This window comes from Bactrocera oleae, chromosome 2 (assembly GCF_042242935.1).
Source record: "Bactrocera oleae isolate idBacOlea1 chromosome 2, idBacOlea1, whole genome shotgun sequence".
In the NCBI taxonomy this organism is placed as follows: Eukaryota; Metazoa; Arthropoda; class Insecta; order Diptera; family Tephritidae; genus Bactrocera; species Bactrocera oleae.
In genome coordinates this window covers 17092301-17117162 of record NC_091536.1, presented here as the reverse complement: position 1 = coordinate 17117162, position 24862 = coordinate 17092301, and the positions used below count along the sequence as shown (strand labels likewise).

At 34.4% G+C, this 24862-nt stretch overlaps 1 protein-coding gene across 1 annotated transcript in view; it reads left to right on the top strand.

Annotated features, from left to right (window-relative positions):
* cpo (couch potato) overlaps positions 1 to 24862 on the top strand; it is a 161423-nt gene that overhangs the window by 18802 nt on the left and 117759 nt on the right. Inside the window, 1 exon segment of the mRNA XM_070113101.1 lies at positions 7462 to 8613. Coding sequence (XP_069969202.1) covers positions 7462 to 8613 — 1152 coding nt within the window.

Sequence of the window (24862 nt, the reverse complement as noted above, 5' to 3'; positions counted from 1 at the left end):
AAAATTTGGCAGCGCATTGATACTACAATATACAGACACATACATAGTAATAAATATGCACTAACGCTTCCAAATATTGCTGATTCATCATGATTTTCTAATCGACTACGAAACTCATTAATATTAAATTAAATGCACACGAGCAAGAAAATATAATACCAATAAAGAAATTATGCAAATAACGGTTTCTTAGTACATAACTATGGGTACAAAATACATTTAATAGATTTATAGTTGCATTATGTGTACCAGAGGGACACCATATCAAGCTGCAAACTGTTTTCTTAATATTTCAACTCATACTCAACCTCGCACAGCCCGATTCAGCTCGTTAATGGATTTTGTAATTTTATATCACTTTGAGCGGTTGCCAGCTCATTTTAAATGCATTTTGTTGTCCCATTAGGGAAGGGTGTAATATTCTTGATTGTTGAGATATGCTTGTAGGTTTACTGTTTGTACGATAGTGTAGTGGTATATGTGAGTAACTAATGTTATTGGAAGGAACACGAATCAATATGAGTAGTAAATACACGTATACATCGATATGTATGTGATAGTTAAATTTCGCTGCGTTGCTTTGAAGACAGTAAACTGATTTTTAAACCTGCACTGATGAAGAATAGCGAGAAGAATTTCATATTTCTTAGCTTTAGGCCGTGCCGTATTTAAATGTTAAAGATATAACGCAAAAAGTAAAAAGTGGCCTATTAGAGTGAACTTACTAATATACGAACTTTTCCGTTATCATGAATTTTCCATTGCTATTGCAACTGTTTAAAAAATTTTCAACCCTTCTTTGTTTGCATAATTTTATTCACAAGCTTGAGAAGACAACTGAGTCAAATTCAACTTTATTAATTATAATACATACAATAATTATAACAAAAACAACAGAAATAGGTCAGTGGTCTTTCTTCAGTTATGTTCCGTAATAATCTATGAAGAAATATTTATATACTTTTGGAAAACAATCATTAAAAATTGTCTTTTTAAATATTATTTCTCTTTAACCATTATATATTGAAAACAAATAGCTAAGTAGAAAAGACACAACTTTTTCAGAGCATTATTATATAATATTATTATCAGAGCAAGGTCTTTATGCCCAAAAGAACAACCAGAAGAAAACGTCGGAGACCCTATAAAATATATACATGAATGATTTGCGTGACGAACTGAGTTGATTTAGGCATGTCCGTTTATCTGTATATACGCGAACTAGTCCTTCAGTTTTTGAGATATCGAATCTTATCCTTTTCTTCTGAAGGAACTACTCATTTGTCGGAACCGGTGATACCAATCCAAAGCAGCGGCACAATCTCTGATCAAATGATTCAGTTCAAGTTACTATAGCATAAGTATAGCTGCCATACAAACTTACTATTCAAAATCAAGTTCTTGTATTAAATCTATTGCATTTGTGAATGGTATATAGCTTTGGTACAACGTTTTGTCTTAACTTAAGCCATACCATCTTCATATATCCGGTGGAAGCTCTTACTTCTCGTTAGCCACCTACTTGCTCAATATTCAATTAAACTTTCGTTATTTTTTTTGCGTTTTTTATTTTTCTTTGTTGTTGTTTTTCCGTTTTGTTTTTTTTTACTTTTTTATTTCTTTATGCGCGGCTTTATGGCTATGGGTTAGCACAATTTGCGTGTTGCCACTTGTTGTCATCATAATCAATGATCACTTCAGCAGACACAGGCCAAGCGAAACACGCGTGCTTTCTGCCACAATCCGACTTGCTCTTTACGACTTTTTTTGCTTCGTTTTTTGAGTAAGGAGTTTTTCAAAAGCTGCCACATACTTGAGATGCCGCATTGTTCATTCAGCCGTGGAGCAAGCAAGTGAAGCTACTGGACCCACGTGCGAAGTGCCTTCTTTTTTGTTTGCTTATTTGTTCTACACAAATAGCTGTAGTTTAAATTTTTCATGTATAAGGTATACCATATATATATTTACATATATATGTATATGTGTGTTTGTATTTGTGTGCACTTGTATTTAATTTTGCATTTTTCGCCAAGTGGTTTTATCCAAATTGACTGAGATTTACTGCGACGTGCCGCATCACGCGAATCCGTGGGTGTTTGTTGTTGTCGTCACATTTTTGTTTTCTCGTTGAAGTTGAATTTTTTGTGTAATCATATTTTGTAGCTTATTAAGTACGTTTGGTGGTTCCTTTGCTTGTATGCAAATTTTACATGAAGCAAAGTACTCTAAGTTACTTTAAGTCAATATAAAATGCTGTTGTGTTTTCGCTCGACTTTTTTCTGTCACTTAGCGCATATAAACTTTTTGTTTTGCCTCTTCATTTACTTACATACATATATAGCGTTCACACACAAATTGTCAGTTTACTTTTATCGTTGACATTGGGGGTCCAGTTGACATTTTGCATTCAGAGTTTATCAAAAGGTTTGTGTGTTTGACAAGTGTAGTGTTCATTTAAAGGCAAAAATCAATTTCATTAAAGCAAATTTACGAATAATTTTAGAAAATAATACATTTTGAAAATTGTGAATTTTCTTTAAAACCAAACAACAAATGTTATTGGAAATTACGCAAGACATTCTTTTGTGTAGATTCTTAAACTCAATACGATTAATGCTTTTTATACTTGTATGTATATAAGAGCGGGTTGTTTTATAGGTAGCCAAAAAAACGGAAAAATCGCGTATGATATGTTTAACGGATCATTTTGAACACCTTTGCTTAAAAGAATATGTGTCTAAAACCGGTTTCGAGCTAGCGATTTGTTTAGTGAAATTTTTTTTCGGGTTTATAAAAATTTCTTCGTCATTTGCTTTCCGGCTGCCTGCCTTTAACTGAAAAGCTAAGAGCTTGTAATTTTACAGAATAAACCTTTAGTAAATACCTAATAATGAAAGTGAAAATAAACAAAATCGCTAGCTTGAAACCGGTTTTAAATTCAAAATACTGAAACGCTCTAATGTACTTGTATATGTACATATTTACGTTACCGCACAAAGAGCTTGCTGTAAAAACCTAAATTCAATAAAACAGCACACAACAGGAAGTTGTAAACAATTACTCAATATTGAGTTGAAAATTGCTAAGCAAAAAAGTTTTCAATATCTGAAGTTGAGAAAAAATTAATTACAGTTTCCACCACAACAATGCTCATAGTAGAGCAAATAAATGAATTGATAAAGAAAGAATTAGAAATTAAGTTTTTACTAACTGTTGTATATTATTTTGTATGAGAATTGTAAGAATTTTAATTAAATACGAAAAGCTTTGAACGCAATCACACGAAAATAGGATTCTCAAAAGGCTAAACAAAGATTGGAATAAAATCAAATCATCTAGAAAGTATTTATAAGACAAAGTGGCGATCTCAAGAGCATTGCTATCATGAGAAGGCCACTTAAAACTTATAAGACCCTTCATTTGTCGAACAAAATTAAGCCACAAATTATAAATGGTTGCTGAGACCTGGCAAGATTCATTCATTCATAGAAAGTGAAAACTACTCTGAGATTAGAATTCATTAGATAAGAGAGCTACAATCCAAACTCATTATAATGACGTAAATTACATTATACTTGAAGAAAAGTCTTTACTCACCTTGGCGCATAAAAGTTTGAAGAAGTGACGGAAAAACAATGTCACGCAATATCGTCAAGTTCCCGAAATTCGAGCTGAGAATTATTTCTACAGTTTCAAATCTCTACCAATCTGGTCGTCTATAGTAAAATTATGAAATGTATTCTCTAGCTGCATAATTGCCATATTATTTTTCTCAGTGGTTAAAAGTATTACAACTGTCAAAAAAACCGTTATCTATGTTTTGCTTGCTCTCTCACAAAGCGCTTTCTGTAAAAAAAAACTAAATAAACACAAAATCCCAGCATGGATTGCGAGTGAAATTACCAATGAAAAAACATGACGGAACTTTCTTGAATAAACAGTTATTCCACTTATACCTTTGCTCTCTGGAAATCAGTTTACTATTAAGCTCCATAAGAGGAGCTAAATTAGCGGTTCTTTTTTAGTGTTATAAATGCTTCCTTCTTGTACCACAATAATGCTTACACTGTTGACAGCTCTGTCGATATCTACTTGTATTTGAATCGCTCTGTCGTACACTGCTTTCAATTCATTAATGTTGAAGAGACTGTTTACAACATTGGCTTTAGTGTCAGAAAGTCTTTCTTTATCGTTCAACTATATTTGTAATAATTATAATGCGTTTTCTATGGTAAATTTCTAAGTTGTAGACTGCCTCAAATTGCATGCCGCGCTACTTCAAATTCAATTTACTTACACTCGATACCGCTCGAAACCTTTCGCGCATATTTTGCATATGAAAACAAGCAACAAATATAATAATTTCGTATACAATATACAGATTTCATAAATATTTAATACTATCACATACAAATACGTTATTAAAAAAGACGAGCAGACACAAAATATGCGCCTCCAAAAGAGAGAAAACATAAAAGAAAACTTAATGAAAATAAAAACAAAAAAGTGGAGCGAAACACTGCATAAGTCATTAGTTCACAAACTATGGGACGCTCAATACTGTGATTGTACTTATAGCTTTTGTGTGGGTGGCCACCAAATGTACACACACATACACATGTACACTTTCGTACCTTTCGCCAATGTTGATAGCTTCGTAATGAAAACAATGAGTTCATATGCAATGAGCGCATGACAATAAGTTCGAATATCATTAAAGCGTGGATAAACCAAATATATGCACATACTGAGCGGAAGCCTCAGCTGCTATTTGCATACATACATACATACACTTTACATATCCACATTAGTTGACAGACTTGCTGATGTACTCGTATATTGCGACACAGATATGACAGTCAGAGCGATTATAATGTCAGCAAACGCACTCAGCGTTCAACTTATAAGTGGGTGGGTGATTGGGGAGGCAAAAAAAAAAGCAAATAATATAAAAATAACAGAAATAATAAATTTTACAAACACAGCAGTTCTTTGCGTAGGAAAATATGCAAAAATCACGCTACTCATCTGAAGCGGCTGATCGTTCAGTTGATGTGTGTGCTGGCATTGAATGACAACAGAGTTGAGTTTGCTGGAAAATTCAATTCCAGATATTATTTATTATTATTTATTGCAAAATATTCCTGTGTGCTTGTATGTAACTATTTGCGTAAAAGCACTTCAGTTGCACAACATATACACATCTAATGAGTACGTAATGCAGCGTTGCAAGGACATCATTAATTTCTTTTATTGGTTTTAAATATTAAAGAACACAGTTTGTCAGCAAAATTATATTCCATGGGTTCGACTACTGTATCAGTGCGATCGATTACTTTTTGATCTAACAAATATTTAATCAAAGAAATATAATATATCGTACTTAAACTTAGTTATTAGTATATTTCGCAAATTGCGAACTTTATATCTTTGAATTTAACATTTCTGACTGCTGCAGCTTCCTAATTACTTTACTTGATTACATTTATGTTATTGGTATTGTAAAAACCAAATAATTAACAATAAAACTTTTCCCGAGGCTCGCTAGAATTATGTTATTCATGAAATTTCATGAAATACTTTCATAACTAAACGATTAAGTGACATTTAATGATTTAAAAAAAATTATAAAAAATATCGCATGTGAGTTATACTCATACGTTATTATCTCATGCTACAAAAATTTACAATGAAAGAGGAAAATTTAATTGCAGCGTATGTCATTTATTAGTATTTAAATTAATAGTTTTTTGGCCGAACAATAGGTGAGCTCTCTTCCCCTTGATCTACTTGCAATATTTATAAATTTGGTTATATTTTTTAACCCTAAACAGGGTACATTAAATAAGCGAAGTGCGTTTAACACCCAGAAGGATATGTCGGAGATTCTACATGGTACATACAAGGTGTGTTCAGTAAATAACGGAAAATCTAAAATTAAAATTTCGCAGGTTTTGAGAGTTCAATTTTGAAGTTGTTTTTATTTTATTGATATACATACATACATGAAATACGAGAAACTTTCTGCTGTATACATTGCTTACTTTGCCTGTAGCAGCCGCTAAGGTTAGACGTGCGCTTGGCAATTTTTGTCTGTTAAAAGAAATGGTTTGAAGAATGTGTACGTGAATTCTTGGCCAAAAATAATACTGTAACAGTGCCTCTGCCTCCATATTCGCCAGACATGGCTCCGCGTGACTCTCTCTTATTTCCAAAACCTAATGACTAATTTGAAGGCAACAACATTAATGTAGATAAACGAATAAATATTTATTTCAAAAAATTTAAATTCATGTTAATTTTTGAACACGCCTAAATGACGAGCACAGTCATTTTAGCCATGTCCGTCTGTGTGTCTATCTGTCTGCATATACGCGAACTAGTCCCTCAGTTTTTGAGATATCGAAATTTCGAATACATCCTTTTCTTTGCCGGAGCTGCCGATAATGGACAACTATAGCATATAGCTGTCATACAAACTGAACAATAAAACTTCAGTTCTTGTATGAAAAAATTTTTGATTTGAGAAGATATTTTCACCAAATTTGGCATTTACTATTTCTCGAAGCAACGCCGTGATATCTGAAGAAATTTTTCAGATCGAACTAATATAGCATATAGCTGTCATACAAACTGAACCACCAAAGTTTAGTAATTCCAAGGAAACTTCTTTATATGGGAAGGTATTTCAGCTACGGTGCAGCCGAAGTTAACGTTTTTTCTTGTTGTTATTGCTTTCTGTCGTCGTTAAAATTTTTGTTTTTGAAAAAGTTACATCTCTATATATTCTTAAAAAATTTAAGTAACTAATTTGAATTAAATACTTAATCGAGCTTATTGCTCTTACAAGCCACGGTACAAGGTTGTATATAACATGGAGAGAAAATCGCAAACCTATAATCCCGCAGGTAAATACTTTCGAACCGACAATGAGAAATTCATGAGCGTTGATAAATTGAATGCTGGCACGCGAAATGATTTTCCATTGCGGTAAGGATAATAATCTGAGGCGATTAGTGTGGCCGCAAGCATACCTGCCACATACAATGGTGAAACTGCATATAACGTTAGTTTGTAGTAGCGACCGCAACCAATTTAAGCGGGGCGATAGAGAGTGGCAGTTGATATTAATGGGCAGCGAGATGAGTTTGCAAGAAATTTATGCGTACATTAGTTGACAATAATGTCATTTTGATTTTTAGAATTAGAACCAGTTGGAGTTTTTCAAGAACTTAAAGTGATTTACTTAAATCAACATGTATATACCAAGAAGACCACTGTAGTTTCTTTCATTTGCTGTTTATTTTTTATATTTACAGTTGTGCTGAATTTCCCATGTACAAATTGAAGGGTACTACTATACTTTTCCATTTAACAAATTCGTATATCATAAGGCGTAACGCTTGAGATTCGTTCGCAAGCCAGCACAGCAAGTAGAGTGAACGTGAGCGCATCTAGTAGCACATAGACAAACGGCACAAGATCACTACACCCCAGTCAAACGTTTTGAAAAAAGCCATCACCATTTCGTCGATTGCGATTAAACGCAGGCCAACGCTGCCGCAAACGCCAGCGAGTGCCCCACAGGTGTTATCGCCCAAGCGACAGTGCGCCACCGCCGTTTCGGTCATACCCGCCGCCCAACTGACACCACAAGTCCAGTACGCCGCCACACCAGCCGCCGCAGTCGCTCTCAAGGCCGGCCATCAATTGACCTTTAATCCCGCCGCTGCCGCCGCTGCTGCCCAATACGCCGCCACTGCCGCCGTCAATACACATCAACACCACCAACACCACCACCACACACAGGTCGCTGCCGCAGCTGCAGCTGCCGCCGCCGCAGCACAGCAACAACGCATCGCTGTCGCCGCCCAACATTATAATTCCTCGGCTGCTGCATTGTTAAATCAGCATTTGCATTCGGTTGCAGCTGCATCGCATTCATTGTCACCGGCCGCAGCGGCTGCCGTGGCTGCTGCCGCCGCACATCAGCAGCACGTTGTTTTACAGCAACAGGCGCAACAGCAACAACAACAGCATCATCATCATCACACACAGCATTCGCTGAGTCAGCAGCACGTTTATCAGCAGCAACAGCAACAGCAACAGCAACAACAACAGCAGTCATTGCGTCAGCAATTGCAGGCACAACAGCAACAGCAACAACAGCATTTGATCATCAGTAGTGCCAGTACAGTTAGCAGCACATCCAACAGCGGCACATCGCTAACCGCAACAGCGCCAACAGCAAATACAACAACTACAACAGCAACATCAGTTACAAACGCCAGTGTCGGCGCTCAAACAGCCACAGCTGTTGCTGCCCTAGCAGCCAATTCGGTCAACGAAACTTCGTCACATTCGAACACATCCTCTGCATCGACTACACCGTCACCGGCGGCAGCGACAGCAGCACTTAATACGCACGACAACAATAACAATACCAGTGTGTTGAGCAGCAGTCCAATTAGTAGTAGTAGCAACAGCAACAACAACAACAACAGCAACACAATCATTACCAACAGCTCGACAATGGAAAATCAAATGGCTCTAGCACCATTGGGATTATCGCAAAGCATGGACTCAGTGAATACGGCCAGCAATGAAGAAGAGGTAAGTGTTCTAGATATATGTAACCGAACAATTGAGGCTGTTATCCTTGCCTTTCATATCTTAGAATATAATATCCATTCTCTGTGAACTTTAAGTCCCCGATGATCAAGCATGATACTGAATAGATGAGCTCATGCATTGTTTATGAATAAATTTAGGGAAAGATGTTTTGGTTTGGATATCGCTTATGTTCTGTAAACAAAACTACAAGAAATATAATGCTCGTATACTCGTATATATATATTTTCCCAAAGTTTCTAGATGCCAGTCTTATCCAAATATTTCTGATTTTCAACTAATTACATTCATACAAGAGCTACGTAAAACGGTTTCTGGGTATAATCCGAAAGATCTAAATTCGTACACATTTTTTAGGTCAATGTTATATAATGTCCTTTGAAAGTAGTTAGATCAGGTTCCCGTGCACCTTCGAAGCCATTGCCGGTATCCGTTTAATACACATAATATGCCCTCCGAGCATTGTTCGCAAGGCTTTGAATATACTGGCCAGTTTGATAGTCTTTGGATCGATAAATTTCCTTGTCCATTCTATTACGTAGACCCGTTTTAACGCTATTTTAGGTTTTTACGTATTTTTCAATATTAAAGTTGCACCTTCTAACCTCAAAAAATGTATACGCTTTTCATATATTCTAGACCTTTTGTATTAAATTAGATAAGGTATAGAAGTGACGTCTTTCATGCCAAGATTGATATAGATGCCTAGCCAAGACGAAATTGTCAAACGGACGAAGTTGCAAGAAAAGGCGCAACTGTCTCATTATCAGTAAACTGAAGACATGTTAGAACTTCGCTTGCTTCTTTAATTTGACAATAGCTTTGCACGCGTAGTTTTAAAATCCTTCTGGCCCGAAGAAAAGCGCTAGAGATTTAGTGTGCTCCGCAAACTCAGAAACGGCTGCTTTTTCCTGGTTGAAGACGTTATTACAGGTCATATTACGATTTTAGGGATCGAACAGCCTAAGCTACTTTAACATGTAGAAATCGGAAAACCTTCATACAAAATTTACCTAAATTTTTTCTACAAAATTAAAAAAAAAATCTACGCATAGGAATTTCTTATAAAACCAGCAATTTCCCATAAATCCACAACTTTTATTTTCCGTATAGCATTTAATTTTCCAAACAAGAGCAACAACTACATATCAATTTAGTTGGTTGTTCCATTCAAATTATGACGTAGTGCATGTACAATCAAGTGCATAATCAGTTACATTGTGCTATTAATCGCCTTAAAGTATGCTATAAAAGTTTTTAAGTGCAAATTACAGCGAACGCAAGTTGTGGTAAATAATGTTGGGCGAAGCTGTATGCGACAACTGTGTTATGAGACAACAACACAGACGCTACGTAACAGTTGTGAAGCGTGCTTAAAACTTTAATGGCACTCTTTCTATTTGAAATGCTTAAGTGTCCTTGCGAAGCGATCATTTTCGATAACAAAAAGCTAAAAATAAAAAATAACAAAGCTGCGTAATGCGCGCGTGTGTTAGTGTGGATTTTTAAGTAAAAGTGATGAAGGTGTAAAAGTGGTTTCAAGAGTGCCTGCGAAAATTTATTGAGAGTGTATGTAAGTGTGGTTGTGTGCGTGTTGTTTTTAGACTTCATTTTCTGCTAGGTTAATGCTTCGTCAATTTTCAATATTAAATCGCCTTTATCGTGTAAGAGCTTAAAATATTTTGACAATTTTTCTGTGTTTGTTTTCAATTTTACAACGGTTCGTGTGGCTTGTGGTATACACGTCATAAGTCTACTGCAGCTACTTCATAGTTGCTGTAATTGGACGCAGGATATAGTTTAATATTTTTAACGTATATATATTTTGGCAGCATCTTTTTTATTATTTCGACATTAAGTAGGGCAATTCTTTCATTTGAGATATTACTTTCAAGTTATTATTTTTTTCATTGCTAAATTATAAATTCACTTACAAATTATAAAAATAAATATTCTCTTTGTCACTACACTCTCTGCCGCGCATGAATTAACGCTCCGCCATTAGCTTACAGTGATTAATAAATAAATATTACTTGCAGCTGACTGCCAAACAATTTTTTGTGCATAAAAAATTTTAGCTTTTGACTTTTCTCGGCACTTCTAATTAATATTTCATACGCTATACTAACGGCAGCGAACGTACACGACACGCCACGTAGTGTCTGTAATATGAATCATTCAAGTTGTCATGATTATAAGTAATCAAGTGCGTAAACTTTTGCCGCAACGGTAATTCAAGTCTGCGTGGCAAACGGACGCAAACTTTTTAACAGCAAACGCAAATAATTTTCGCTGGATGGAAAGTAAATTTGGTATACGGTAGTCACGTCAGCGCTGAATACTTTGAAGTTTTACAACTTTTTTCGTGAGTTTGTTAATGGCGGTGTATGTATGTATGTATGAGTATCTATATATATATATATTTCAATGTATATACATTTAAACATTTCAATGTCAAATTTTCTTCTTGCGGCAAAGTGGCAAGTGTCAGGTTTACATTCTAACTACTGACAGCGCCACTTTTCGTTATTTATTTCATTCAAACCGGTCAACAAAGTTTGATAGTCACCTACAAATACACATACACACACAACAACAACAAAGCTGATTTTTTTTATTTTGTTGTAAGCAGGAAAAGTTTAGTTGTGGAACTTATGCATGCTACCCCTACTAATACACACGCATACGTACATAAACAAGCGCATACACGAACAATCGCCCCTAGGGCTGTTGGCCTTTTAGTTCCTTGCTCTCAAATAAAAGTTACTTTTAGATATGACAAACAAACAATAGAGAAACAAGCAAAGTTAGTGCCACAACCTCAGCCCACTAAAAAAAACACACACACACACACATACGTACACTGTCCCATACACCAGCCACCCGCTTCCGTCGTTTAACAGTTAGTTTTTGCTTCATTTTGTTAACTCTACACCACTTGGCGCGCTACAACATGCCACTTCCAGGTGTTCACTCCTTCAGCTGCTGTGCGCGGGACGCAGAGTGCTCGTTATTGTTGTGCTAAGCACATTCATTTACATATGTACATATTTCCGCTCTAAACCTGCGTACAAAGTCAAAGTTTAATTGTGTGCAGCGTTTAAATGTTCCGCCACACTTGCAGTCGTGTTTTTTTTTTATTTTTTTTGGTTTTTTGTTGCATGCTTTCGGTCGTTTGACGATTTACAAAGTTTGCTACCGTCACCGCTAACATAGTTGCCTTCACTTGAACGCCTTGACCGCTCACGCATTGAAACTTGCCCCGGGAATCGGCGTAACAAAAGTGTGCGAGTATTTGTGTTGGCCATTGTCAGGAGGACAGCGTTTTGTATATGATAAATACTTCACTTTTACATTGTTCTTGAGGTACAGTTAAGGTTGCGCAAATTGCAAAATGATATGACACTTTGCTGGTAATAAATGTCAGTTCAGCGTTGTTGCCAATTTTTTTCATCTCATACTTATTCCAGTATTTGCATATGCCACGGTTGTCAATACGCTGATGTTGCGCCATAAACTCGTGTTTAAAATTTTATGTTTTTTAACAAGTGTTCAGAACTTACTGCAGTGTTTAAGTAAATATGAGTTTGAGCTTACTCACTAACTTGACAACACATACTGTTGTTTAATGTTCTGTGTTTAATAAAATAATGAGTTTAAACTAACATGAATGAATTAACAGCATAAATCCAAATCGAATATAAATCGAATCATTAATTTTCTGACTTTATAAATAATTTTTATGTGCTCCCATTGAAACGATTAAACACAGAACTTACAAAAATGCAAGTCTGCGCTGACACCATAAACACGAGTTTAAAGTTTTCCACTAGTCAACGAGTGATAAGTTCGCTTACTGAAGCGTTTAAGAGATTTTGAGTTTAAAGTGACTTACTTCGCTCAAGCTTAATGTACAACAACATGTTAAGCGATATGAACGAACGTTTCAAGAAGCTATGAGTTGGAATTTACTAACTGAACTGTTAAAATCAACTTTAATGATTTGTATAACAAAAAACTGTTGAGAGATCTTGAGTTTAAACTGACTGGCTGTACGGACACCACAAAGTCGCATGTTATTATTCTAACACTGTTATGTCGTTATTGTAATTTTTAGGAAATTGAAGTTTAAAACAGCCAAAACCGTGTAAAGACCAGAGTTTTGCATGATAAATTGCCCTGAAAAGGCTTTAATACCATGCAGGGACCTGATTTTTGTATGAGAAATGAATTAATTAACTAAAAAAAAAAAGTTTATGTTCGTTTCTAAAAATTTATATAAATACATTATATTGCGCTGAAATCATATACATATATTACAAAAACTTTTTTCCTTGATTCGCTTAAATTTTTTTTCACAAATCTACCTACAAACACTATCATGCAGTATCGAAATGTATAGCTCTTTGAGATTTAATATAGCACTACCACATATTATAATATATCACCACACTCATTTTCTCTGCCGCACACCTTGGCGATAGCTTTAAAATTTCGATATGCCATGTACGCACCCACACACTCGCACTCGTTTATAAAATAAGACTATCAAATGTAATTTCACAACTGTATGCATTTCAAAGGAGCCTAAAATATTCATCGCTCTCATTTATTATACACTTTCACGCTATCTGCAGATATCCGACGGTATTCCCCACGCTCAATCGCGTTAAGTGCGCACCTATACACATATGCAATGCTTATACTCGTATATATAATATATCGTATATATACGCACCTCATACATACATGCATTTCAACATTTGTGGGGTGACTGGGATTGGAATGAAGTTATGCGCAATTACTGGCTTTCAAAAAAAGTTGCAAATATGAATAAAAGTGGTTGGGCAAACTTGCACGCACATTAAAAATGTATCAATCAAATGCCGAGTGATTGCAGCAACATAAAGATGAAGCAGCGCGGAGATAATGTATGAGTGTATATATTAGCAAATATATTTTGAGATAGTATGCTCTCCGAATTTGGGTGGATACTACAGTGTTTGGAAATTTTTTTCGTGCTGAGGTCAAGAAAGGTTTTCGGGATCTTAAATTGCCTTCAATAACCACAATAATGATGTGATTACTGGGCTGATAGTGATATAGTTTTCAATATAGCGAAGAAGCAAATAGTTTTCACTTATTCTTTACAAATCAATTGTAAAATTTATAGACGAGCCTTTTCAATTCAAAATCCAACTACAAATACGACTATATAAAACCAATTCAAATGACGCCCTTTCAAAAAAAAAAAGTTTTAAAGTTTTCAATTTACTTGGTCTTTCAACAAGATAGCCTAAATTTCGTTCTACTGCAATAGCAGCATCTAATAAATAATGGTCTGCACCAATTACAACTAAAATGGACGTAACGGTACTTTCCCAGTTAAAAATGTAGTGATTAAAACGAAATTGTTCAAACACTTAGTTCTGCGCTCCGAGAATTTAAATATTGTTAAAAGTCGATTTTGAGGAGTTTTATGTTGTATTGATCTGTCTTTTTATAACGCTTTACCTGTATGTTTATATGTTTGTACGAGTATTTATTTATGTATGTTTGTAATGTTTTTAAGTGTCACTGAAACTGCACGGCAAAAGAGTCAACAGTTTGATAGGCACTGCAAACATTGTGTCATATTTTTCGTATATCGAACATACCACAGTTTTTTTTCAATAATACAATTATTTTTCGGTAAAATGTATTGTCAGTTTATGTTAAGATTTATTCTTCAATTTTCGGTTTTTTTAATATTTTTATTATCTAATGAATTTTCTACATCTCATATTTGTAAAACCTACATTCGTCACAGCACTAATATTATTGGGACGAACTATTAAAATTTTGAATTTTGTGACTTTTTGAAAGAAATCCATTACACAGGCTGATATATATTAATTGTCGCGATTTTCTGCTTACACTAAGAAGTTTTTACATAAGAAATTTGAAGATATTCGCTTTTCAAATAACAACAAAAATATTTTACACAAAAGCGAATACGGGTATACATACACAGCAAAACATAGTGGCAAGAGCAAATTATTGCTAATAGATTATATATAATATTAACCAAGAAATATACTAAGAAGTTATATAACATTACTAGATGGTATTAAAAGGTCTACATTACATGCTTGCGAAAGTAAAGAGCGTCGAGGAAGTGTGGGCGAATGGATTCAATAGTAAAAGAAATAGGAGAAAAGCGGTTTTTTTTGCTGGAAACAAAATAGTAGAAAATAATTTCGTTGGTAGCTCTGAATAATAGCCACTCAAGAAAGGAACGCTGGCACAATCTGCAGCAGAGAGGTATATAAGTGTGTGTGGGTCTTCAACAATACTGCCAGAATTATGTATAAGCAGGAAACTTAGTAATCGTACTTGTTGTTGTAATTCTTGCTAAAACTGCATGAAAGGCGTAAGCTGCAGTGGAAATTGCTATTAAAAAAGAAGCAGTAAAAATACCAAACTGAATAACGGCTTAAAGAAAAAACTGGCAGAGTTTAAAATTGCTAAAAAAAATAAATAAAACTAATTGGTTGCACCAGAGCTATGATACCCTTCAAAAATATAAAAGGTTTCTTAGAAGAACTTGATTCCGACTGTTCAGTTTGTATGGCAGCTATATGCTATAGTGGTCCGATATTGGCCATTCCGACAAATGGCCAGCTGTTTGGTGAGAAAATTATATATATACTAAATTTAAGATTGATATCTCAAAAACTGAGGGACTAGGTCGCGTATATACAGACGGGCGGACAGACGGACATGACTTAATCAACACAGCTCCTCATGTTGATCATTTATGTATATATTTTATTCGGGCTCCGACGTTTCCTTCTGGGTGTTACAAATTTCGTGGCACACTTAATATACCCTGTTCAGGGTATAAAAATTTAAACAAAAAATTACAAAAGCAAATCAATGAAAAAAACTTAATAAATAATATTATTTATAAATTAGACAATAAAAATTGTACAAAAGTATAACAACAAAAATTAGAAAAAAATGTATTTAATAACAAAACTAAAAAAAAAAAAATCCAATTTTATACATAAAACCAAAAAAACATCTTAGTTTAAAAAAATAAGAAAAATTAGAAAACAAAAAAATTATAATAGACAATGATATTGTATTAACAATGTTAACAGATAAAACAAAAAAATTAAAGCATTCAAGTAAGTAAGGAAAAAAAAATTAAAAGAAATTTGTTTTGATAAAAATTTTTAGCATACCATATATTTCAAAGTGAAGCTTCCACTGCAAGTATGCACTTCCTCTTCTTGCCAGAATAATCCTAATGTGATTTAAATTTTTTTGCACCCTTACTTATAACTAGTTTTTCGAACTTTTTTTCTGTATCACATTTCTCTTACGCCTCAACTTGTTTAATACTTCATTTGCTTACATTGCGGTATGTTTCTGAGAACTTTTACTTTCATTTCAACTTTCTTCGCTCTGCCAGCAAGAAGCACTCTCACAATTATGTAATCAAACAAATGCGAAGAGTGGTAGAAGAGGAAGAAAAGGTAACGTAAAACAAAGCAAATGCTGTAAGTGAAGTGATTGTTGAGTAGACATGAGACGAGTGTAGCCTCTTTAATGCTTCCCTAAACCACAAGTGTCTGTGCGCAAACACTCTATGCACTGTTTGCTGCTACGTATTATCCTTTGCGCACTTCCTACGCATATGCTCGGCATTTCACTCCACTTTTGGTTTTATTTTTATTTTTGATTACTTTAACCCAAGGCGTGTACATCACACATACAAACAAACATGTATTGTGCGACTTAATTTGAATTTTTTTGTATTCTTAATTTTTTTTTTTTTTGTTTTTGGTCTTTGCTTTCGAGTCGCACTCACGCTGCCCTGCTTTCACAAATCTGCCAATATATGCATCGAGCATATTCGAGTTTCATGTATACAAGTGTGATAGCTTGTGTGATCACTTACATGTAGTGCATATCCTGTGGCTGTCACTTTCAATCCCCTCTTTGTTTGCTCTGCCATCTGGTTATTCTTTGCAACTTTTTGTTTGTGTTTTATGCAGCCTTTCAACCCGTTCATGCGATATTGGCCGTTTGGGCAGTCAATCAGCGCCAGCAAAATATGCCAACACCATATATACACACATACTTATATGTGCATACATACATGCTAATATGCTTTTGTATACACTTATTTATATTTAACTGTAGCGACGCTTTTATGAACGTGCCACATACTGTACTTTCAACATGTGCATGAATAAGCTAGTCAATTAAAAAAGTATGACAGAGGTTGATTGTACGTAAATATTTTACTAGGCTTTTGCTATTGCCTCACTTACGCTCGTTACCCTTGTCACTTGGCGCACATATATGCATACACTCACACATTTGTATATATTTTAAGTATTACCTACTACAGCTCAGCTTAACTGTGCTGTCACAACTGTCAGTGCGCTGCACTCTCTTCTGATTTTCAACTGCTGTGTTATTTTATGCCTGCGTGTGTTTGTGTTGCACGTGTAGCAACCCTTTACATTTTCACATCAATCTTGCAACATTTTAATTTAAGCTCTTTATGCATTTTTAATAGGCTGCCGTGTATGCATTGATTTATAAACGCAAGCATTGCGCAATTGCAAGAAAAATAAAAAACAGTTGATTTCAACGTTTTAACTGTATATTTTTATGGAAAATTTTCGCTTTTGTGCATGATACTCGTACATGCACAATAACTAAATAGCTTGGTGTTCAAAACGGGCGCGCTTTTGTAGTAGTTGCAGCCAGTTTTAGGTAACACATTAGGCTTAAAGCGATTAAGAAATCTACTTATGCAAAACCTTTGAGAACACATTCAATAAGAGAATTTTTTTTGTAATTTCTACTTCTTCTTCAACACTTATAGTTTTGCTGCAACTCAATGCGACACGCTTGCCTAGCTTATGCATGTATTTGTTTGAGTACAGTAAGAGATTCTTGAGCGCTTGCATAATTTTCCACTTGAAATAACCTCATTAACCCACATCATAATTCTAAAGCGAAAGTGAAATCCACATACATATGTATATACAATATAACAGCTGTTCAACAACCTAACACACGACTCATTCAGCTTCTGCAATTGTATAGAAAGCAGTGCGCAGCATTCGGTCGCAAAGCATCACACACAAGTCAATCAATATTTCCAGTTTATACAGCATCTAGCACTGAAAGACGGTACTTATGCGGCGTTGTGTGAAAATTGTAGGTGTAGTCGTTGCAACACGCGACCGCAGCAGTGGCTCTAACACAATAATCACATAAACGTACATACATACACTTATACGCATATAGACTTGCGTCAACACTCGATTTTGCCGTCTCTTCAACATTTATGTACTTTAAAACAGTTTTGTTTATACAGCAAATACGCCAAGCTAGTAACTATAGCATACTTTACGGCGCTTAAAGCGTGGTGGCAAGCGAGTTGCTGCGCTAAACATTGCTGGCTAAAGAAAACATCAACAAACTAGCAAGTGTATACTCTAAAGTGTAAACACGACATTTTTACACATCAACACATGCAAGTATTTGCGCGTATATGTGAGTGTGAGTTAACGCTTGTATCCTTATTTGGAAACGAGCTTGTTTCGTATTAAATTTTAAATTTTTCAGCGTTAAGCAAATGTTAAAAATAAATTTTCCAGTGTATTTGCGCAATAATGGCATCTGCTGGTTTCGGTTTGTGTGAACTAGCTTTCTATACTAGTACGTAACTAGTTGTTTGGTTACTAGTTAAGTTTATTTTTTTGCTGTCTCGCAGTTTTGTAGTGTTTGTGTTTAATGGAAATAAAATAAAACATTTTAAAAACCAAAATGCGCTTTTTATGGTTGCCACCTGGTTTTAATTTTTTAATTATTTAACTTAAAGTGAATAAAAATAATTTATAATTTTCGACTTAATGGCAAATTTATGCAAATAATTAAATTTCAAAATTTAATTTTTTTAGTAATAATTTGACCGGTCTTTTTATAATATTAAAATATTTTAATTAAAAATTTTTTTTTTATGTTTAAGAAACCTTTTGATATTAAATATTTAATTATAAAATATTTGCTGATAAAATATTTGCATATTTTATATCAACACTTAAATGATTTATTCGGAGAAATTCTGTTTTTCCTCATAACTGTCAAGCTCTCGAAAAAAATTGTTGTGCTCATTCATTTCCTTGTGGCACATATAACACGCGCACAAGCATTCGCTGCCGCATTCAAGTCGAACGCTTCGAATTCTCACGTTATTATAATTCGCAGCATCGGCATCTTGACAAAACCATATTTCGCATTTGTGTAACTTCTATCAACCCGCTGCCGCACACTAAGCGCAAAACCCAAATCTTATCTCACCCCTACAGCCAATTTTGCGGCCTCCACTAGTGCAGTTTAAACTTTTTATGCGCTTTGAACAAAATTTTTCACATTTCGCTTTTTCAATGCACGCGCACACATTTTCATCTCTATTTGCTTCCTCAATCCATGAATAGTTGCGCGCAGCCTTGTCCGTTTTTGTTTTCTTTGTGCACGCAGTATGTATCACTCATAGCACGCAATGCCTCCACATCAAATGCTTTAGTACTACCATGCATATGTGTGTGTATATATATGTTTTTTTTTGTTTTTATGTATGTATGTGAGCGCGAGTCGAGTGTGTGTATCTAACGTTTGTTAGCATTCGCTTTTGTTTGCTTTTGTTCCTGCCATTGTTGTTGTAGTCCATGTCAGACGCTTGCTTGACTGACTGCCTATACAAGCAGTGCTTTTACACACATACACATCTGCGCGCGGATAAATATCTAGCGTGGCGTTCGCTGCACTTTCAATTGTGCCTTTACTGATGCGTGAAATATGCTTCCTTGCAAATTAAGTGTTGCACGTTTTATATGTTCTTATAAGTGTGTGTGTTGTACACAGACTCACTGCAAGAACGAATGACATTCTTTATGTAGTTGCGTAATTGTAATGAGTATATAAGTATTTAACAGTGACAATTGAATACAAATGTATTCACCACATAGTCTAGTTTTTATACGTCAGACTTTAGTTTTAGCTTTTAGACGAGCTTTGAAAAATAAAAAAATAAATAAACCAATATTGTAAGGGAGATTTATGTCTACTCTAAGGAAAGTATAATATACTTATTAATACCTTTTAGTGGTTTAGAGCCTCATTTCCTACGAGTTTTAAGTTGAATGATCGAAATCAAGTTATTGTAAGAAATACTTTTTTATTTGACAAGATATTTTCGCGAAATTAGGTATAGCTTATTCTTCAGGGCAACAATGTAATATACGAAGAAGCCGACCGATCAAAATCAAGTTCTTGTAAGAAAACTTGAATCTGGTAGGGTATTACAGCTTCGGTGCGGCGAAAGTTAATTATTTTTCGCTATCTCTTTCTCTCTTGCTACGTTAGGTTTAAATTTTTATGATGATACATGTATATATACAACGTCAATCTGTTGAAATAAAATTTTAAAATATCTTTTGTTTAATGGGATTCAGCTTTAGTTTTTAACATCTTTCAGGCATATTCACGTACAGAAGCAAGTCAAAACAATTTTCTATAGTCGCTCACAGCAGTTCACACTACCCCCAGTGTTTATAATACAATTTTTACTTTCTCTTCTTTCACACACGCTCAAGCGGCACAGCGTTTGCTTTGAGATAAATAGGTGAAATGAGATTTTTCTGCGGACTGCCGCTGCGATTGCCATATTGTACAATTTCTAAAAGGGTGCGTGTGTGTTTCGAGTTAGTATGTCGTGGTGAAACTAGATTTTTATTATAGTTAGTTTCATTAGTACGCCCACTCTACCCTCTTTATGTTCGTTAGCATTTACTCCAACTCAGTGCCGCGCTGTAGTGTGGTAGCCGCAGCGGGTCAGTGGAAACTATGCCATAACCTGCTGTCTCATAAATTATCACAAAATTTACTGAAAATAATGAACAGCTATGTGGTTAATGATTGTAATTACGTTTGAAGGTATTTAGCTGCGTTATTAAGATAGTAAAAATTAATATTAATGAACAAGTGTAGAATTTTGATTGCAAATATATTAAAAAAGTGAGTAATGAGTTTAGTGGATTGAGTTTTTGGGAAAAAACAATACAATTTAGCTTATTTTCGCATGGGTTCGTAGATGCGAATTAGTTAAACTTAACCTTAAGTATTTTAAGCAAGCCCTTAAAGGCTTTAAAAATAATATATTTTCAAATTTTTTGTTAAAGCATATGTGAATAGTAGCATTTGAATGGTTGCTTATGTTATTATTGCTTTAAGGTAACTGCAATATGACAAGGCCAGTTCTCTTAACTGAAATTGCTGTTACCAGAAATATGTGTACTAAATTGAAGTGTATGTTAGGTGATTTCTAAAAAGTAAATTGTTATACTAAGTGTTCCAAAAATCTTATAATATTCTGGAAATTTCGATACCATTAAAAAATGTCAAGCATTTATCAAATTTTATTGCATCGAGTAGTTTACAAAAGTCTATGCGACCTCTCATAGCAATTAAACAAAATAGGGAGCTTCGTAGAAATGTACTTATGCACAGTAGCGATTCGCAATTAGTCGAAAATACTTGTTATCGTTATGGTGGCATCGAATTTATATGGAATTTATACGTTAAGGTAAGATTCCAACGAATTTATATTTCCACATAAAATATTCTATGCACCTCGTTTTAGTATAAAAAAGTACGGCTTCAGTTTCTTGGAGCTATAGCCCAAATTTTTTGCTGTGTGCATATGTTTATTCTTTGTTTTTTTTTTTGTAGACCCTTTTGCATGTTATGAGTAAATAAAAAATTGTGAAGGCGAATGAAAACGTAACCAAACCATAAGACTGTCACATTCAATATGTTGCAGTTATGGCGCCTTAAGGTATGCTATAGGCAGTAAATGACCGAATTTAATAGTGTTGCTACCACTGACGGCACATTATTTGGATGAAGTAAATAAATTCCAACCGCATTGCTGTATTTTATACATAAATAAATAAGCATATGCGCAACACAAGCAAACATTCCAAACACACATACAAAGCATACAAATATATGCATGTAGTATACATATAAATTATTCAACACAGTATTGTGTTTAGCTGCTTCCTTCCGCTTCAAAATTGTGCAAGCTACGAACATGGACTTAGCCGCCTCAATGCTTTGTTGCATTGTCCAACTTTGTTGTTGTTATTATTACTTGCGTGAGTCCTTTCCTCGAGCATAATAGCTGGGGTATTTGTCGCTTGCTGTCCGCCTGTTGTGCCATCATTGACACGCAAGTCAAACAAATCACCAAACAAATAAAATAACAAAAGCAAATAAACTGTTACCGCACAACAACAACAACAACAACTGCAGTAATGGCGCACGCAATCAATTTGCGCCCCTACAACTAAACACGAAACGAACGGACAATGACAGAAAGCACAAAAGGTGTGTGCGCTGAGAATGTATTGTTGTAGTTGTAGTTGTGTGTGTTTCTTCGTTTTCAGGAAACTACGCGTGCAAATTTTACAGCTTTAAGATATTTACCGTTGTGAAAAAAGAGCAGCGCAATTATAGCGCCGCCATTGTGTGGCACTTTATACTTGTAGTTACAATAAAAGATATGGCGGTTGTTAACGTGTTTGCAGACAATTTTTTTTGTTGTTTTTTTTGTTGCTTACTTTTGATGTCGACGAAGGGTTTTTTGGTTAGCGAGTATTGGAAAAGGGTATGGTTTTATAGACATATACATATATATATAAACATATATATATATATATTATATAATATTATATGTATATACATTTACATACATAATTACGATTTCTATATTTAACATGTAACAGTATAAATTGAAAACAGCAGAATGCTCAGAGTGAGCCAGGAGCATTAAAAGTAAATTAATTTAAAATCTCTACTTGATAAGGGCTACGTTGAAATGTGACATTGAAAGGTATTATCAAGTAGCTATATACATGTATATATACATATATAGTATTTTATATATATGAGTATATGTTTGTACAATAATTATACATATAAATATTTAAAAACCACTTAACGCAATACCTTCGTTTTGCATTCAAGCAACAGCGTTTTATATTTGCTTAGTATTAATGACTACCGACATACACACGCACACACACACACACACACATACAATGAAGAGTGCAAAATGTACTGCTAATGCAAAAATCGTGTTGTTTATGTTAGGCATTAAAAAAGTGTAGTAATTTCAGCTTCAAGCTGCTGTAACCCCTGCAGGGCAAGGTGAGAGACCAATTTATAGTGAGGTTAACGGGTCGAGAAGAGCGTAAAGTTAAATAAATAAAAGATTAGATTGCATGAAAAATCTGCATGCTTCAATAACTTTTTATACAATAATTCGCCTTTAATTGTAATTTCTCTAATTAAATGAAATCATTTGACTGTTTTCAATGTACATAATTGGCTCATGTTACTGTCGCTTAACTTTTGAGTTATTTTATTTGCACTTATATAATTTAAATTTCCTTGTTGGCTACTGATTACATTAGCTTAAAAGTAAGAAAAACCGTTAATTTCGGTTGCACCAATAGCCTATACAAATACAAAAGCTTCCTTTGAAGAACTTGATTCCGATCGTTCAGCTTGTATGGCTGTTATATGCTATAGTGGTCCGATATCGAACGGATGGTTAACGAACAAAAAGTATGTAGGAATTCTTAAATTTAGTCATATTTTGGAATGGAGCTACCAACTTTCAAAACTGTTAAATATTTTAATATCGATGCAAAAGTGAATCATTGGAAAAATTTATATCAAGCATAGATTTAATCTTTTTTCGTGCAGAGTTGCCGCTGTTAGATGGGTTAGAGCTGTTAATAACCAGACAAAATGTACCTCTCTCATGAGTAGTTGGAAAAAGAACTGCATTGAAGTTATTGAAAAGGTTTGCGGTAATAAATTTTTTAACATAGAGTTACCACCTCTCAAAAAAAAGTAAAATTTTATAAGATCGAGATATTGTATTATAATATCTTTACAAAAGTGATTCATTAAAAAAATCTAAAATGAAGATCTGTAATATAAATTTTTTTGGACAGAGTTGTAATCGTTAAATGATTAAATAATAATAATAACGACACACAACGTGCCTCTTTCGTCAGTAGTTCGAAAAATAACTGCATTGAAGTTATTGAAAAAGTTATAATTTATATATATTTGAACATAGAGTTGCCACTATCGAGGAAAGTAAATGTGTTTGAAAATTATTTGATTTAAATAAAATTTATATTGAAGTTGCATGAGAGCGAAAAATGCATACAATTAATATCAAGCTTAAGGAATTAAGGCAAGCCTTCCAAAAAGTATTTGGATGTAGTTGCCGCTTATTGAAAAGCAAAACTCGAAATAAGGTTCGAACAATTTTCAATTTAGAAATATATTCACAAAATATTATGAAATCTACGTCAAGGCCTATACATTGCTATCGTTCAAAATATTATTTTCCACACTAAATTGGTGCCGAAGTATTGTATTTTGAATAAAAAAATTCATTCAAAAAAAAAAAAATTCAAACTCTAACAGCAAGCTAGCTCGCAGTTGTAGTTATTATTCGCTTCTGAAATGAGCTATTTGCAGTTTAAGCTGACACATATATCTTGTGCTTCAAAGGAGAAAGATGTGTAAATGGCAAAACAACATAATGAATTTATAATCCTAAAAAAGGTTGTCGAGAACTAAAAAACTCAAAATAAATAAGCGTAATGAAGCATGTATGGTAGAAAGCGAAAAAATTAAAAGGCGCCACTCAGCCGGCACGCAATGTAAAAGGATCAACCGAAGTACTGCGCGTTTTTCTCAACCTTTAATGTGCTTTTAGCGTTTCTACTTATATAAGAGTACACTAACACCACACCGTCATTCGTTGCATGAAGCTTTTCGGGTGTGTTAATATACATGTATAGTAAATTATATGGCATGCTTTTAGGCGCTTCCACTATAGACGTAGTGAATAAGAAGAGCGGCGGCTCTTATGCAATGCCATAAGTTCGTTTGCATGCCGAAGGCTATTTCAAAGGCAGGTAGCGCAAGAACAAGCACCACCATTCACTACAACACAGTTTGTGGCACACAATGACCGCATACAAAAAGTGCGCACAAAAACGAGGATGTATAAAAATCGATATGTATATGCATTTGTTGAGTGGCAGCGATAGCAGCATGTGCGCATGGC